The 16,375-nt window shown below is 35.8% G+C and overlaps 2 protein-coding genes across 11 annotated transcripts in view; both read left to right on the forward strand.

The window, feature by feature from the left end:
• LOC138696915 (semaphorin-1A) overlaps positions 1-16,375 on the forward strand; it is a 1,424,789-nt gene that overhangs the window by 1,097,233 nt on the left and 311,181 nt on the right. For all 10 annotated transcript variants that reach the window (XR_011331488.1, XM_069822398.1, XM_069822403.1 and 7 more), the window contains one exon: positions 5,922-5,973. Coding sequence is in view for 9 of the 10 variants with exons in the window: in XM_069822398.1 (XP_069678499.1) it covers positions 5,922-5,973 (52 nt within the window). In the remaining variant the exon portion in view is untranslated. The remainder of the gene's footprint in view (positions 1-5,921; positions 5,974-16,375) is intronic.
• Positions 6,723-8,172, forward strand: LOC138695711 (uncharacterized; the record flags this gene model as incomplete). The annotated part of the gene is made up of 1 exon (XM_069819826.1): positions 6,723-8,172. A coding segment is annotated over one exon (1,098 nt), but the record flags the coding sequence as incomplete, so codon positions are not given.

The following is a 16,375-nucleotide window of genomic DNA, read 5'->3' on the forward strand; positions in this document are numbered from 1 at the left end:
CTCTATATACAAAAAATTAATATTTTACACCAAATAGGAAAAAAAGTTTTAAAAAATACCATCCTCTCCCCTTAAGGAGGGATAGAGTATGGGTGGGGGTGGCACGAAGAGGAATAGTCCCATTTCCCAATATCCTAGCTCCCTTGTACATTTTTTAAGTCAAGGCACAAATGGAACACAAAGCATGGACCGATATCAATGCTAGATTAGCAACACCATCATACTTAGGAAGGATTGATCATATTAGGAAGTTTAAATGTAGAAAACAAAGAACGGACGCGGCAAAATTTTCCTTTGTTAACCGCACAATAGTAGACTGGAACAGCTTACCTGCGGCAATCTTTCAGGGTGGTCCTCTTAAAATCAATACATTTAAGGAAAAGTTGAGAAGATTAGACTGAAAATTTAATTGGAGGTGAAGCGTAATTATTTAAGTTGTCATGTAATTAATTGAGTTGATATATAATTAATTAAGTTGATATGTAATTAATTAAGTTGATATGTAATTAATTAAGACGATATGTAATTTAATTGATATGTAAATAAATTAAGGTGATATGTAATTAATTAAGATGATATGTAATTAAATTGGTATGTAATTAATTAAGGTGATATGTAATTACTTAAATTGGTAATATTTGGGTGAAATAGAAGTACTTATAAGTTAGATTTACTTTTGCTTATCGTAGGCATTATTATAGAATAGTTTTTATTTGTAGTCTTAGGTTTATTGCATATTTATAGATTTACGTTTATTTTATTTTATTTCATTTACGTTTATTTTATTTTATTTCATGTAATTGTAATTATTGTATATTATATATCACTACCACCGGATGTATACCCAATTGTAGTGTTAATAAATACATACATACATATATATCTCTCAAATCATATTTTTAGAAACGCTTCGGTTCTCTGGTTTTGAACTCGGCTCCCGTCGCTTTAGCCAGTCCGCCCGTGGCATCTTCTTCGTGTCAGTAAACAGCTTCACGGATATATCGCACAAATTGTGTTTTAGCTAGACGTTTATGGCCTTACAGAGGCATATCTAGCTACAGCTAATGGCAAAGCAAACAGCTAGATGGTTCCCTAGTCTCGGACACTCCCTCGAGATCATACCAGTCGCAGTTGATAGAGCGTCAACATATAAACAAACTCTATATACCTTTCGCAGTTCAATGCATGCATAAACACAACTAGTTGCTCTGTTTGTTTAGCAAGTCTGCAGGTGGAACACCTGTGAGCCGTATTGCTGATAAACTTGTTGAAAGGAAAGACTCCAATACCGCTGGAGTAGCCGCCGGCGAGTTGCTAATACAACTGCGACACAATGGGAGCACCAGAGTTCTGATTAGAGAAGCCTTGAAATGAATCGAACAATGGACTTATCTGCCGGACTATGGCGAAAGTAAACTGTGGAACTCGCCCCGGCAGTGGGCCCGCCATTGTTTTCGGACAATAATGAGAAACTGTAACCATACTTGTGTTAGTTTGTGTTCAAAAGGAAATAGAACGGAGGAGGGAGACACTGGCAAGTTCCAGGAAACAGCCGAGGCTGTTGAAATATGAAACATTGATTTCCCAAAGCTAGGAATTTTAATAATCCCCCGATTTAATCTTCTTGTTTAAACACCCAGAACAGCTACCGTGACTCTGAAGAATAGAAGGACTTCGCTACCTTATCTTTGTAATACCGGGAATTTTGGGAGTTGCCAAATTAATTTAAGCTTTGTGTCTGATCTAGGTGTATAAGGAGGGAGATACTTAAAGGACGCGCCCAAGGCTGTGTTTTAAAACACTCTTTTCATCTCTATTTCCCGAAAGTATCAAATACCTCGTCAAGTGTTTGACTTTGACATTTTGTTTCCCTCCCCCCTTCAAAGTTTTTAAGCTATGAGCTGCTCTAATACATTACAGAGCCTTTGATATGATCTCATAACTTATTCAGTTTATCATGAAATGCTTACGAATCGTACACTTAAAACGACAGAAACATTAATAGGGTTTATGAAGCGTTACCTTTGAATTGCTATTATTAATTCATCTCCAATCTTTTACTTAATGCTAAATGGGTTAGAACGCCACTGTGGGTTTTCCAGCATTATTTATTCCCTTATCTTCGAAATTCATTTCGTAGACAAATGCCTGCCAATTACGGATGATATAAATGAATTTATAGCTTCAAAGATTTCCAAATACTGATTATATTGTACTGCTACTATTGCTTCCGTTACTATCTGTATATATATAATTTGAACTGGTAATGGAAATTACGGGAAAACGTCTGAACGGATTTTAATAAATGACCCCTCATTTTGAACCTTGTAACTCAAAGTTTTTCAGAAAAATAGTAGTTTTCAGTAAAATGTCAATTTTGAACATAATTTTCCTATTTTCCAAAATCCATCTGTCATCAGTTTTGAGAACTAGCTAAAACAAAACACACACTACAGTAAACAATATTACACGAATGCTGCTAGAATGCTGACATATTTAGAGCTCAATTTAAATTGGTTATTAAAAACTTAACTTAATAAAAATAATTTACAGGTTCGATTCTGTGGTGTGTAATTTTCTGGGTACATCTGTGTACTGGATATTAAAAACTACAGAACTTGAGGTGGTTTGATGACATTATTACCATTAGATATGAAATATTATTGTAGTTAATGCCATGATGTGACTATTTTTCATTAATTATACATATTAATGCTATACTGATGATATGAAAGTGAAACGTTTTGGGGTTATATAAGTAGATGTAGATTTTGATTTCTATATTTTACTGAGTGGCGGCTATATAGTATAGCCTATGTTACTGAAAGCTATAAAACTTACGTATTATTAAAACGGAGAGCAAAATCACGATAATGCAAGAAATGTATCAAGTTTTCTGGTAATAATAATAATAATAATAATAATAATAATAATAATAATAATCCCTGATAATTAGTGTATCAATCTTTGTGTCTGTAACAGATGTGCAGCATGATTATTCGTTTTATTATATTTTCTCTGACGTTATCTCTGTACTAATATTGTTATAAATTTACTGCTATATAATAATATTTTGTGAAACGTTTCTACATTGTGGCAGTATATAGGCGGAACACTATGTATGGACCTATCATATTATATATGTGGTAAATCAAATATTGAATAATTATTAATTAGGAGTAATAACTGTATATCGAAGTTTTTCATACTATTTTATTTATACCTTCATGTTACTGTTTTGTTACGTTCCATTAGACGTTTGTCATAAACGCAGAAAATAAAGCCTTATTTTTACCGTGTGAGTAAAACATACGTATATCTTATCTGTCGCCTTCCATACAAGATAAGTCATATCGGTGAGATGACCTTGTACTGTGGTTCTATTTATTACTAACGTATCACGACCGATCTTATCTCGCTCGAGCGTGCGACATTCGACCGGGTTCAAGCGAGCGATTTAACTCCAATGCAGCACTCTGGTAGAGACAAACAACTTGGTTACTAGGGAACGCGGAGATAGTTATGTCACCGCCTAAGGGTAATAAATTGTAAAATAAGTAGGTAGAGAAGAGACAGTTATAGGCTATTCATTCCCGCCCTCTGCATATGAAAATATACTCCCATCAAATCTTTCCGTTTGACTGGCCCACCTGTATTATTAAGAAAAAGCGATCATAAAGTGAGACAAGGACTTGGAGCTCACATATGAAGTTTTACGCTGGTTACTTCATCTTTTTCACAGTTCCTTGTTCACGTTACTACCATTTCCTGCCCTCTGCATATAATCTTTTCGCTGTAAGAAAAATCCCAATGTAAACAATAGCACGTGACTGAAGTGAGGCTTCATTGGCCGCTGTTTGGCGCCATAGATTCTCAGTACATGTTCCCGCCTACTGTTGTACATTCTGTTTCATGTTAAACATTTCCCGTTACTCGTCAAGTAGGCCTAACCTCATTACTATGCATTCATTTGCTTAGGAAACATTTACAGTAGAACCCCGATTATCCGACACCCTATTAACCGATTGACGGATTATCCGACTATCTTTCTCTCACTCTTTTTTTTTTTTTTTGCGACAGAAACATATGAAGTACTACGTTGTATTAGTTCGTATTTTTTCTAGGGAGTGTTATTACAAACCTCAACACTTATCCAGTTTGGTCTACTATTCAAGTTGCCGTACTATACAACTTCTATACAAAATGTATTCCACGAGTGTCAGAAGAATAGTAATAGGCTATACGTTACAAGAGCGGTATGTTGACGTTTTCATGGTCGAGGAAAAGATTGAAAAAGCGAAACGTAGTTGAGCTTTTTTAATTTCCGAGAACATGAAAACAAACATACCGCTCGTGTATCGTACATTATTTTGTGCGAAGGTCGTTTATTACATACCTGAAAGACGAATTTCTAATTAGTTGCAATGAAATCTCCATGTTGGTTTCTGTTTAATGACGCCAACTTCGGAACACCAAAATATCTTTCTTCAACATTATTGCTGTAAAATGTTTTCTGTGTTTACTATACTCCAGCAGGCCGTGATATACGTCTGTCTTTTTTTCCCCCAGTCTATAAATGCGAACTTAAAACAAACGGTAAGGTTATGTAATGATTTATTTTTCATTTTAATATTTTAACAATATTATTTATATAACATATTGCAGTAATAACATCGGCATCTGAAATCTCGTTGATTTTTTCACGGCTTCCTTAATGTTACTTGTATCAGGAATGCAATAAGTTTCGTGGAGTAGTAGACTTTACTTAATTTTTGCAAATATTTAAAAACAATAATTAACATTGCAATTTAGGTGAAATTGGAGTGGTAAGTTTCCAATTTATAATTATTACTATGTTAAACGTCTCTAAAAATAATATGTTAAAAGCCTAAAGCAGTAACATGAATGTCGCGCTTAAGCGGTAAGAATAGGGAAATTGTTATGTGTGTTACGTTGGGAATACTGAATGTGGTATTTCACACTTACCGCGTATTGGTTCTGTGCGGAAAACAAGCAAATACGCACGATCTCGCACAAAACTTTTTATGATAAGTATCGAAAAAAAATGCAAAATAATTCAGTGGTTTGAGGAAAGAGAAACTGTGGCTCATCTCGCATCAGAATACGAGAGTGATATTACAACTGTGCGCGATTTAATAAAAATCAAGGATAAAGTGTGTAGGGTATGTAAATCTACAACATGAGACCACTAGGCCTACCATTCCTATATCTCCGCCGATCACGGAGGAAATTACGAAACTTCAGCTCTTATTCACTTAATTTACGAAAGTATTTTATGATACGGATTATCCGATTTTTTCGATTAACCGTCGAGTTCATCCCCTTCATTACCACGGATAATAGAGGTTCTACTGTACTTTATAATTACTGTAATTAAAACTCACATAACTTATTATATACATTTAAGACTATTTGTTTTTCTCCCTTTTGAGAGGGTTTCCACTCTAATATTTAATAACCACACACACCGAGGATGCAGAAATTATACTCTAGTATCACTTGCTTACGTGAACAACTACGAGCTCAAGTGACGCCAGCTTCTTACAAGAACAGACTACCTCGGTATTACTGTTGGTATTCATCCGCGTTCATAGTACATAACAAAATATAAAAGTAGTTTTTCTTTTACATAGCGTTATACACATGAGTGTAGTTAAATGTTTCATCGCATTTAACAACTAGAATTCAATTTTTTTATTATCAAATAATACAAGATTATGGTTTCCAGATACGAACTATATTTTCCTGCGTCATGTGAGCGTTTCGACTGGGAGCCAATCACGGGTATGACAGCAACGTGCTTATGTTTACATTAGGATTTTTCTTACAGAGTAAACAGTATAGAGGAGAGCTTGGTAGTTGCCTGTGTATAATTCTTTCTCCTTTCGTTTTTGTTGCAGGAACATCGTGTACAATATCAGCCTGCGAGACCTCAGCGAGTTCACAGAGCAGGTGAGTGACGTCATGTGAGATGACAGCCATTAATAAAGTTGAGGGTCCTCTCACGCAACGAGGAGCTTGCGCACGCCTCTCCCGTGTGCTTTGCCTTGCTCCAGAATAATTATAATTCCGATTCATTTGGGTACATTACGCTAATGAAGAACGATATAGCTCGTTAGAATCCTTAATTTAAGGACGCGGGGCTGGTTGGCATTGCTCAGCACGCATAGCGGAGGATATGTGCAAGCATTAAAACTTTTGTTAAGGAAAACGTGCAAGGAGCTTATGAGAAGAGTGTCTACTACTAATGCTATTAGGCCTCCTGCTACCACTATGATTACCACTCCTGTTACTCTAAGGATCCTTCTAAATACTTGGAAGAAGGTATTACATCCATGTTTTTATCTTAAGGATTCGAGGTTCGCCACAACAAAACATAATTGTGAAAATTTAGATTTCGCGGGATTCAAAATAGTTACTATTTCCACTACTCTTTATCTTATTACTTTATTGCTTCCCTTGATTTCGCTATTACTGCTACAATTTCTCATACACTACTATTACAATTACTGTCTTCTGGTACCACCTCAACTACTACTACTAATAATTCTATTAACATCTCCATTATTTTCTGTACAACAATCACCCCTATTACCTATACCTCTATTTTTACCTATTGTAATACACTATTACTTTTAACTGCTCACAATAATTATACTACTACCTATGTTACGTCTTGAACTACTACCCGTGCTACCTCTTCAACAACTCCTCATGTCAACTCTTTAACTACTACTCATTCTACCTCTTCAACTACTACTTATGCTACCTCTTCAGCTACTACTCATGCTACCTCTTCAACTACTACTTATGCTGCCTCTTCAACTACTACTCATGCTACCTCTTCAACTACTGCTCATACTACCTCTTCAACCACTACTCATACTACCTCTTCAACTACTACTCATGCTACCTCTTCAACTACTACTTATGCTACCTCTTCAACTACTGCTCATTCTACCTCTTCAACCACTACTCATACTACCTCTTCAACTACTACTTATGCTACCTCTTCAACTACTACTTATGCTACCTCTTCAACTACTACTTATGCTACCTCTTCAAGTACTACTCATGCTACCTCTTCAACCACTACTCATACTACCTCTTCAACTACTACTTATGCTACCTCTTCAACTACTACTTATGCTACCTCTTCAAGTACTACTCATGCTACCTCTTCAACCACTACTCATACTACCTCTTCAACTACTACTTATGCTACCTCTTCAACTACTACTTATGCTACCTCTTCAAGTACTACGCATACTACCTCTTTAACTACTACTCATGCTACCTCTTCAACCACTAATCATACTACCTCTTCAACTACTACTTATGCTACCTCTTCAACTACTACTTATGCTACCTCTTCAAGTACTACTCATACTACCTCTTCAACTACTACTTATGCTACCTCTTCAAGTATTACTCATACTACCTCTTCAACTACTACTTATGCTACCTCTTCAAGTACTACTCATGCTACCTCTTCAACCACTACTCATACTACCTCTTCAACTACTACTTATGCTACCTCTTCAACTACTACTCATGCTACCTCTTCAACTACTACTCATGTTACCTCTTCAACTACTATTCATGTCTCAACTACAACTCATTCATACTATTTCTTCAACTACTTCCTCTGCTACCTCTTCTACAACTATTCATGCTGCGTTTTCAACAATTGTTCATGTGACCTCTTTAACTACTACTCATTCTACCTCTTCAACTACTACTCATACTACTTCTTCAACTACTACTCATGCTACCTCTTCAACTACTACTTATGCTAACTCTTTAGCTACTACTTATGCTAACTCTTTAACTACCATTCATGCTACCTCTTCAACTACTACTTATGCTACCTCTTCAACTACTACTCATACTACCTCTTCAACTACTACTCATGCTACCTCTTCAACTACTACTTATGCTAACTCTTTAACTACCATTCATGCTACCTCTTCAACTACTACTCATGCTACCTCTTCAACTACTACTCATACTACCTCTTCAACTACTACTCATGCTACCTCTTCAACTACTACTTATCCTAACTCTTTAACTACCATTCATGCTACCTCTTCAACTACTACTCATGCTACCTCTTCAACTACTACTTATGCTAACTCTTTAACTACCACTCATGCTACCTCTTCAACTACTAGGCCTACTTATGCCAACTCTTTAACTACCACTCATGCTACCTCTTCAACTACTACTTATGCCAACTCTTTAACTACCACTCATGCTACCTCTTCAACTACTACTTATGCTAACTCTTTAACTACCACTCATGCTACCTCTTCAACTACTACTTATGCCAACTCTTTAACTACCACTCATGCTACCTCTTCAACTACTACTTATGCCAACTCTTTAACTACCACTCATGCTACCTCTTCAACTACTACTTATGCCAACTCTTTAACTACCACTTATGCTACCTCTTCAACTACTACTTATGCCAACTCTTTAACTACCACTCATGCTACCTCTTCAACTACTACTTATGCTAACTCTTTAACTACCACTCATGCTACCTCTTCAACTACTACTTATGCTAACTCTGCAATTACTACTAATACTAGCTCTACTACGCAGGCTCTCTTTGCTACTGCTGCTGATTCTATTACTACTGCTATTACTCTTGCTACGTAATACGTCTACAGTTACTACTCACATTATCTTCACTATTACGCGATGTGTACTTTTCATACTTTCTCCACTAACTGTTTATAACACCCATAGTCTCTACGATTATTTGTACCTCCTTCCCTTGAATCGTTCGGCCTCTTCCTGACTTCGATGCCAAACGGACATATCAGGAAACTTCCGTATGAAGTTGGGAGAGTATGACACCAACTCTGTTGCTGACATAACAGACAATGACATTTACAACTGACATAAATAGCTTATTCTAAGACCAAATATGCTTATTATGGCTTACATGCAGCGATGAATCTGTCCTCTGCCAGTCACGGATTTATTTTAGTAGTGTTCATAACTAGATGCTTTCACAAATAATTGATCAAATGCCTTGTCACAAGCTCTTTGTGGATTGACATATAGTAGTTTCTGCCGTCACTGAGAACTTGTTAGTTACCATCATTTGATATGCAGTGCGCAAAAAATGCGTTTGACATTGTTCGACACTTTGCGTAGTTCGTAATTTATTCATAAGATTTGTATTGGTGAGCTCCACACCGTACACCAGCCTTCAGAGACCTCCCCACGCGATCAGTGCGTAATCAATTATGAACGGAAAATCAGAGTGACATACTCTGAGAATGTAAAGTCGACGGGGTCAATTAGCGATGTTCAGATGACACTTCAAATCTGTCGATTCTGCAAAGTTGTCAATGGCAATCAACATAGTTCTGTGAATCGATGGAATTCTTAACCCATTGCAAATTGCTGCTATAGTCCCGTCGCTCTAATTTCCGGCAGCCAATCGCGTTGCAGGTCTGCTACATTTAAACGTGTGCGTCTTGTGATTCGCTGATGAAGACGTTATTCATTTCTTAAGGCTCGATAAATAATTAATATAATCGCCCGCCATTTTGGCTCTTTCGTTGGCGTTCGCAGAAAGCACACGAAGACGTTATTTGCCGCTCAATTATTTGCTGAATTACAGTGCGTTTGATTTATTATCGTAAGAGCTATGACATGATAATGTTTAACGGTGTGGCAAATAGATTCCTCGTATGGTAGCTCGGCAACGAAAGAACAAAAATGGCGAACGATACTATCTACCTAGACTTTATAGACCCTTCACTTCCTCGTAAGCAAAGAGAAGGAGTCACGCCGGGAATAACAGCGTCGCGACTTTAGCTTTACTTTCACTGCTCATAGTTACTATTTTTGCTATTTTTCCTCTTCACACTTCCATTAGACATAGTATAAGGGTAAAATATTGCAATATTAAAAAATACACATTACGTTACGTCTAACTTATACATGAATTAATGTAAGTATTTATTTACACTGCAAGTGGTCAAACACCCGGTGGCAGTGGTAACTTTATTACACACAAAAAAAATAATACACAATACAATTAAAATACACAGTACAAATAATACACAATAATTACATTAATAATAATAATACATAAAATAACCTAATTAATAAGTGAACCTAATTTTCTATTACAAGCCACATATGTATAGGCCTTACATAAGTTTCACATTGATACTGATAATCTTTCACTTCACTCTCTTCTCACTCACTTCACTGGCACTATGACACATTTCACTGACACTTTAGAACACATTTCACTGACATATATAACATTTCACTGACACTATAGAACACATTTCATTGACACTATAAATTATCACTGATCGGAACTATTCACTGCACTGTAAAACCATAACTTCACTGACTCACCACGTTTCACTGATACAACAGTTCAAATAAAACAAACAGTACATATGTATAGGCCTTACATAAGTTTCACATTGATACTGATAATCTTTCACTTCTCTCTTCTCACTCACTGCACCGGCACTATGACACATTTCACTGACACTTTAGAACACATTTCACTGACATATATAACACGTTTCACTGACACCATACGACACACTATAAATTAACACTGATCAAAACTATTCACTGCACTGTAAAACCATAACTTCACTGACTCACCACGCTTCACTGATACAACAGTTCAAATAAGACAAACAATTACACCCTTATTCATACTTATAAACAGAACTACATTAAACTGAACATTTGTAGTCTAAGACCCTCTTACAAGCTATTTTAAAATCAGTTACAATTCAAACCAAGGGAATAACTCGGCTAAGTAAATGCATGTCACCTTAAGTAATGTAGCGTCTCTCTCTTTTTTTTTTTTAATTTAATTAAATGATTCCTCATATTTAAATCTAGTAATGAAATTTATGAATACTTCAGATTCAAATTGGGATATAATTATTTTCGCTTTTAATTTTCCATTTTGTACGATTCTAACCTAACGGAACTGAGCAACAAAGAAATGCAACCCGTAAATTTAACAGCGCCCAAAGGCAAACAAATGCAACGCGAAAATATAGGATACGTTCGTTTTTATGTAGAACGGAGTAAGCGCAGTCGTTTTTAGACGTTGATTATCAACTTTGCAGAGGTATGGATGTTTTCCTTTCGTCATTTTGTAGAAACAGTGTACCATTACAGACTTTACCCTGGTTAAATGAGGTATCAGCCAACAATGTTTAGGTAACCGGTGATTATGAATGGTGCACAGAAATTATATTTTAACCTAAACCATGGTTACTACATTTTTAACAGACATTGATGCACGTGCCCATGAATATCTCCCGTGGTCAGTTAACCTTTCTATATACGTAAGGTATATTCTAGTGAACATTGTGAAAGAGGATGAGTATGAGGAGGTGCGATGGGATGGTATTGTTAGTATTGTTTCATGGCGAGAGCGTGTGTTCAGATTGTGGTGGGAAGAAAGGTAAGTGAAGCGAGACGACAGGTACGAAGGAATAGAAGAGTTCAAGATTTCGAAGAGAAAGAGAAGTGAATGTAAATTTCTTTTCTTATCTAGTTTAACCCAACCTATTGCTTCCAGGGATGGGGTAATATGATCATATTTACGAACATTGCTTACAAAACGTACACACAAATTATGAGCACGTTGAAGTTTCATTTTGTTGTCGCTGGAAAGGTCAGTCAGTAAAATGTCAGCATAGTCAAAATGGGGAAATACAAGGGTCTGCACAAGGGACTTTTTTAAGCAAGAGGGAAGATGAACATTTATCCTTTTTAGCACATGAATAATAGAATATACTTTTCTGCAGGTTTCTGTGATTTGCATGTCCCAGTTGAGATTATTATCCATGTGAATGCCAAGATTTTTTACCGAAGAACTGAAAGGGATATGCACTGTACTTACTTTAACGGGGGAAATGTCGAGGTGCTTTACAGCGTCGGTTTGCCGTTTGTGTCCTAATATGATTGCTTGTGTCTTTCCAGGATTGATATTAAGATGGAATTTCTTTGTCCATGTCACAATCGAGTCAATGTCTTTGTTCAATTTATCTATAGCGTCATTTATTCGATCTAAGCGGGAAGAGATGTAGCATTGAAGGTCGTCAGCATACAAGTGATAGTTACAATGCCTTACATGAGATGTAATATCACTGACATATATCGTGAACAACAATGGTCCGAGTACCGAACCCTGTGGTATACCTGATGTTATGTTAAACCAGGAAGAGCTTCGATTCCCGGATACAACACATTGTTGTCTTTCCCGTAAGTAGGATTCGAACCAACTCACAGCAGTCTCTGACAAATGCAGATTTCTCAATTTATGGGTGAGCAGGTCGAAATTTACAGAGTTGAAAGCTTTGCTAAGGTCAAGAAGTGTTAGTATTGTTACTTTATTAGAGTCGATTGCTTCACGAATGTCTTCTGTCACTTTAAGTAGAGCAGTGCTTGTGTTGTGTCCAGCTCTGAAACCTGACTGATACTTGTCGAATAGTTTGTGTTCGTTCATGTAGTTAGTAATTTGTCTGTGTACGATTCTTTCCAGTGCTTTTGACATGGCTGGCAGGATACTGATTGGTCTATAGTCGTTCGGGTCGGTGGGAACTTTGACTTTTGGAAGAGGAAGAACGAAAGCTTGCTTCAAACCACCAACACACTTATACAAACATCAAGACATATACATATAAATCATCTTTTCACACACAACTTTGATCACACATAGCAATCATCAATGATAATCATCTGTATGTTATTAATATCAGATATAATATTTTAGATCCAAATGATCAATAACAACCACTATTTGCATCAATGTCAGATAACATTCAGGTCACAAGCGAACGTATACGGCACGATTGAAAATTCTACACGTATCATCACAACCAATCGACAATATAAGATCCATCAGTCACAACACAACATCAACATTGTGTATAGTACCTCAAGACATTTCATTCTTCGAATATTCTGAATTTTAATTCATTCTCTTTTAAGCTAATTTATTTTATTCATTTTATTCATAATTCATTTTAACATTACTGACAATTCGTATAATTCTAATTGATTAATTTGTATTCATACTGTAACATGAGTTATATGTATACACAATCAATTTTAATTTTAAAATTTGCATCATATTGAAATTAATTATCCTCCAAAATTTATTTATAGTTTTATACATATAGCTCATGAAGATCCAACACCATGTATAATATATTGCTCATTTGTTATTTGCTTAATTTGATCAAGGTTAAGACAACACATTTTACTATATCTGAGGATGCCCAATAAGGGGAAAACGTTAATATATTCTATATTCATATAGCAAATAAACATTTGCAAACAGATGTGTCTTATGGTTGAAATTTATATACATTTATTTCATTATATTACTAGACATATCTGAAAATAGAAAATGAATTGCAAATTCATCCCTTTTAACGTATTACGTTATTTTAAAATGCAGTCATCTTTTTAATATCTCCATGGAGACCTGTCTAGACATGTTTTTTTACAAATGCAAGAATAAAATATTTGAAATACTGAAGTTCGAATGCAAATAATTATCGAGCACTGACGCAATTTCTGTAGAAATCCTCTCTCAGTGTGAGAATTCTCCTGTTCTTGCTTCATGTTAATGAGAACTTCGAATAAATAAAGATCGCTACAGTTCATGAATGTTAATATCCCAAGTTGTGCTGACATTTGAGTTGATATTAGATTTTCATGAATATTTCAGCATTTTTTGTCACTTCTGGCGTGTCTGGTGAATCAGAAGTGCTCGTTTCCGTTGTAATTGTCTCTGGAGTTCGTGTTATTACGTAATATGTTGGCTGGAATACTTCTCATTCCGTTCGGTAGGGATTATTTTCCATATAGTGTTGTTGTATTACATTCTATGTAAACAAGTATTCCATTACCACTCACAAAAAAGCAAGAATTATGCCACACGAAATAGCTGCATAATTTATCAGTGCAGCGGCTCTGTTATAAGGTGAGCGTGACATACATTCATCTTTTTATATGTTTCTCGCACAAATTGCAAGAAGTGAAAGCACAAAGGTGAAGCAAAGTTGCAGTGAAAACTGAACGAATTCTGGTATAATTTGATATTGCAGAATTCCTCTAATACCAGTCTTTATACTACATCATTATTTTTTATAGTTTCGGTTCCTTTTCGGAAGGGATATTTATCTTTCTTCACCTTAGTTTTTCTCCATGTTCTGAGGTTAATTCTATGCAATATTTGGCAAGACTGAACTCTTATTGAATACATAATTTCTGTTCTAGTTTCCGCGGAATCGAAATACTTGACTTATAGACGTCTTAAATTATTACTTCCCTGTTACGTACAAGGGGAAACGCTATGCGTTTGAATGGGACCTATATCAGTTTCAAATTGTATCATTTTGTTTTCTAGTTCATTAGTTCCCACAATTTATTGACTTCATTTCGTAAAATGTTATGTCCTGTGCCATATTTTTTTACCTTGAAGATAGATATATTTATTTTCCAAAGTTGCCGTCATTGAACAGAAACCAAGATGGAGATTTCATTGTAACTAATTAGAAATTCCTCTTTCAGGTATGTAATAAATGATCTTCGCACAAAATAATGTACTATACACGAGCGGTATGTTTGTTTTCGTGTTCTTGGAAATTAAAAAAAGCTCAACTACTTTTCGCTTTTTCCATCTTTTCCTCGAACATGAAAACGTCAACATACCGCTCTTGTAACGTACCGTATATTACTATTGTGGTGTTGTAGAGTTTACTTAATTTTTGCAAATATTTAAAAACAATAATTAACAGTGCAATTTAGGTGAAATTGCAGTGGTAAGTTTCCAATTTATAATTATTACTATGTTAAACGTCTCTAAAAATAATATGTTAAAAGCCTAAAGCAGTAAAATGAATATGGCGCTTAAGCGGTAAGAAGAGGGAAATTGTTATGTGTGTTACGTTGGGAATACTGAATGTGGTATTTCACTCTTACCGCGTATTGGTTTTGTGCGGAAAGCAAGCAAATACGCACGATCTCGCACAAAAGTATTTGAAGATGATGATGTTGATTGTTGTTTCGTAGTTTGTTTATAATGAGATTATGATGTTCCTTGTTATTTCTACATAAGTAAGGAACAATTGTCACTGCCTTCTAAATATTCCCCCGTACTAATCAGGAACAATTGCGAATCAGGTGCGACAATATGCAGACAATTGCGAATCAGTTGCGACAAAATTATTTCGACAATATTATACATACTGGTAGATGACGTTGATTGCTTTAAACTGAAGGAATTCTTAAGCGAGGTTGATCACTGATTGCATAAGCGAAATGGTCAGGAAGATTAAATAATTGATTTGTTGCTTGTACGTTTGAAAACCAGGCTATATTACTGCCAGCGGCTTCTTAGAAGCTGATGTTAACAAACACAAAGCCCCCTTGGCTCAGTTCACTTTGAACGTTTCCTTGCCTACGCAAATCGTTAGCAAGTCACGTGACTATCCCAGTCGAGGGACTTTGATGTTGAAATTAAAGAGGACTTGCCTATTACGCATTGATTTTATAGTCTGCAACTAAATTACTACACTACTCTAATATATCTGATAACGTCTGAGACAACTTGCTCTATTTGCTTTGCTAGTTAACGACCAGCGGCGGCTCGTAATGCGAGGAGAGGTTAGAAAGTGAGATTCTTAAGAGCATAAAATTTATGTGCCCAAATTATTTATTATTTTGTTACTGAAATTATTTAGTAATTTAAATAGGCATACTAGTCGCACATGACGGCAAGCATTGAATTTTAAAACATCGTAGTTATTGTATTTTCTACATCCAGATTTTGTTTGCAGAATGTCCCAGTCATTCAAAGAGAGCTTCATGAACAAATTATATCTACTACGGCAGGTCATCCTATCCCTTACTCTCGTGCTGTTGGCCCTTAAACCACTGACAATAACGTGTCCATTTTCTGACCTCATGTCGCTTAAAATCACGTATATGTCAGTCCTTGGATTTCACGGTCTTCCTCTAAGTCGTCATGGTCTACCTCCAGACTTGTGTAGTCTAGACTCTAAACCTACCTGTACTCAAATGAAACAACTCACAAAAGCTCAAATTTGAATTACTGTATGTAAGTCATGATAGAGAATGGATTAATCTTGCTCAGGATAGGGACCAATGGCGGGCTTATGTGAGGGCGGCAATAAACCTCCGGATTCCTTAAAAGCCAGTAAGTAAGTAAGTCAGATTGTTGAGAGTAGACTATCCTATATCGATTTTAATTATAGCCCACTTTTGTCTGAAACAGTTTGCCACATTTCAAAAAACAAATATATTA

The sequence above is a fragment of the Periplaneta americana genome, chromosome 3 (assembly GCF_040183065.1).
Source record: "Periplaneta americana isolate PAMFEO1 chromosome 3, P.americana_PAMFEO1_priV1, whole genome shotgun sequence".
NCBI lineage: Eukaryota > Metazoa > Arthropoda > Insecta > Blattodea > Blattidae > Periplaneta > Periplaneta americana.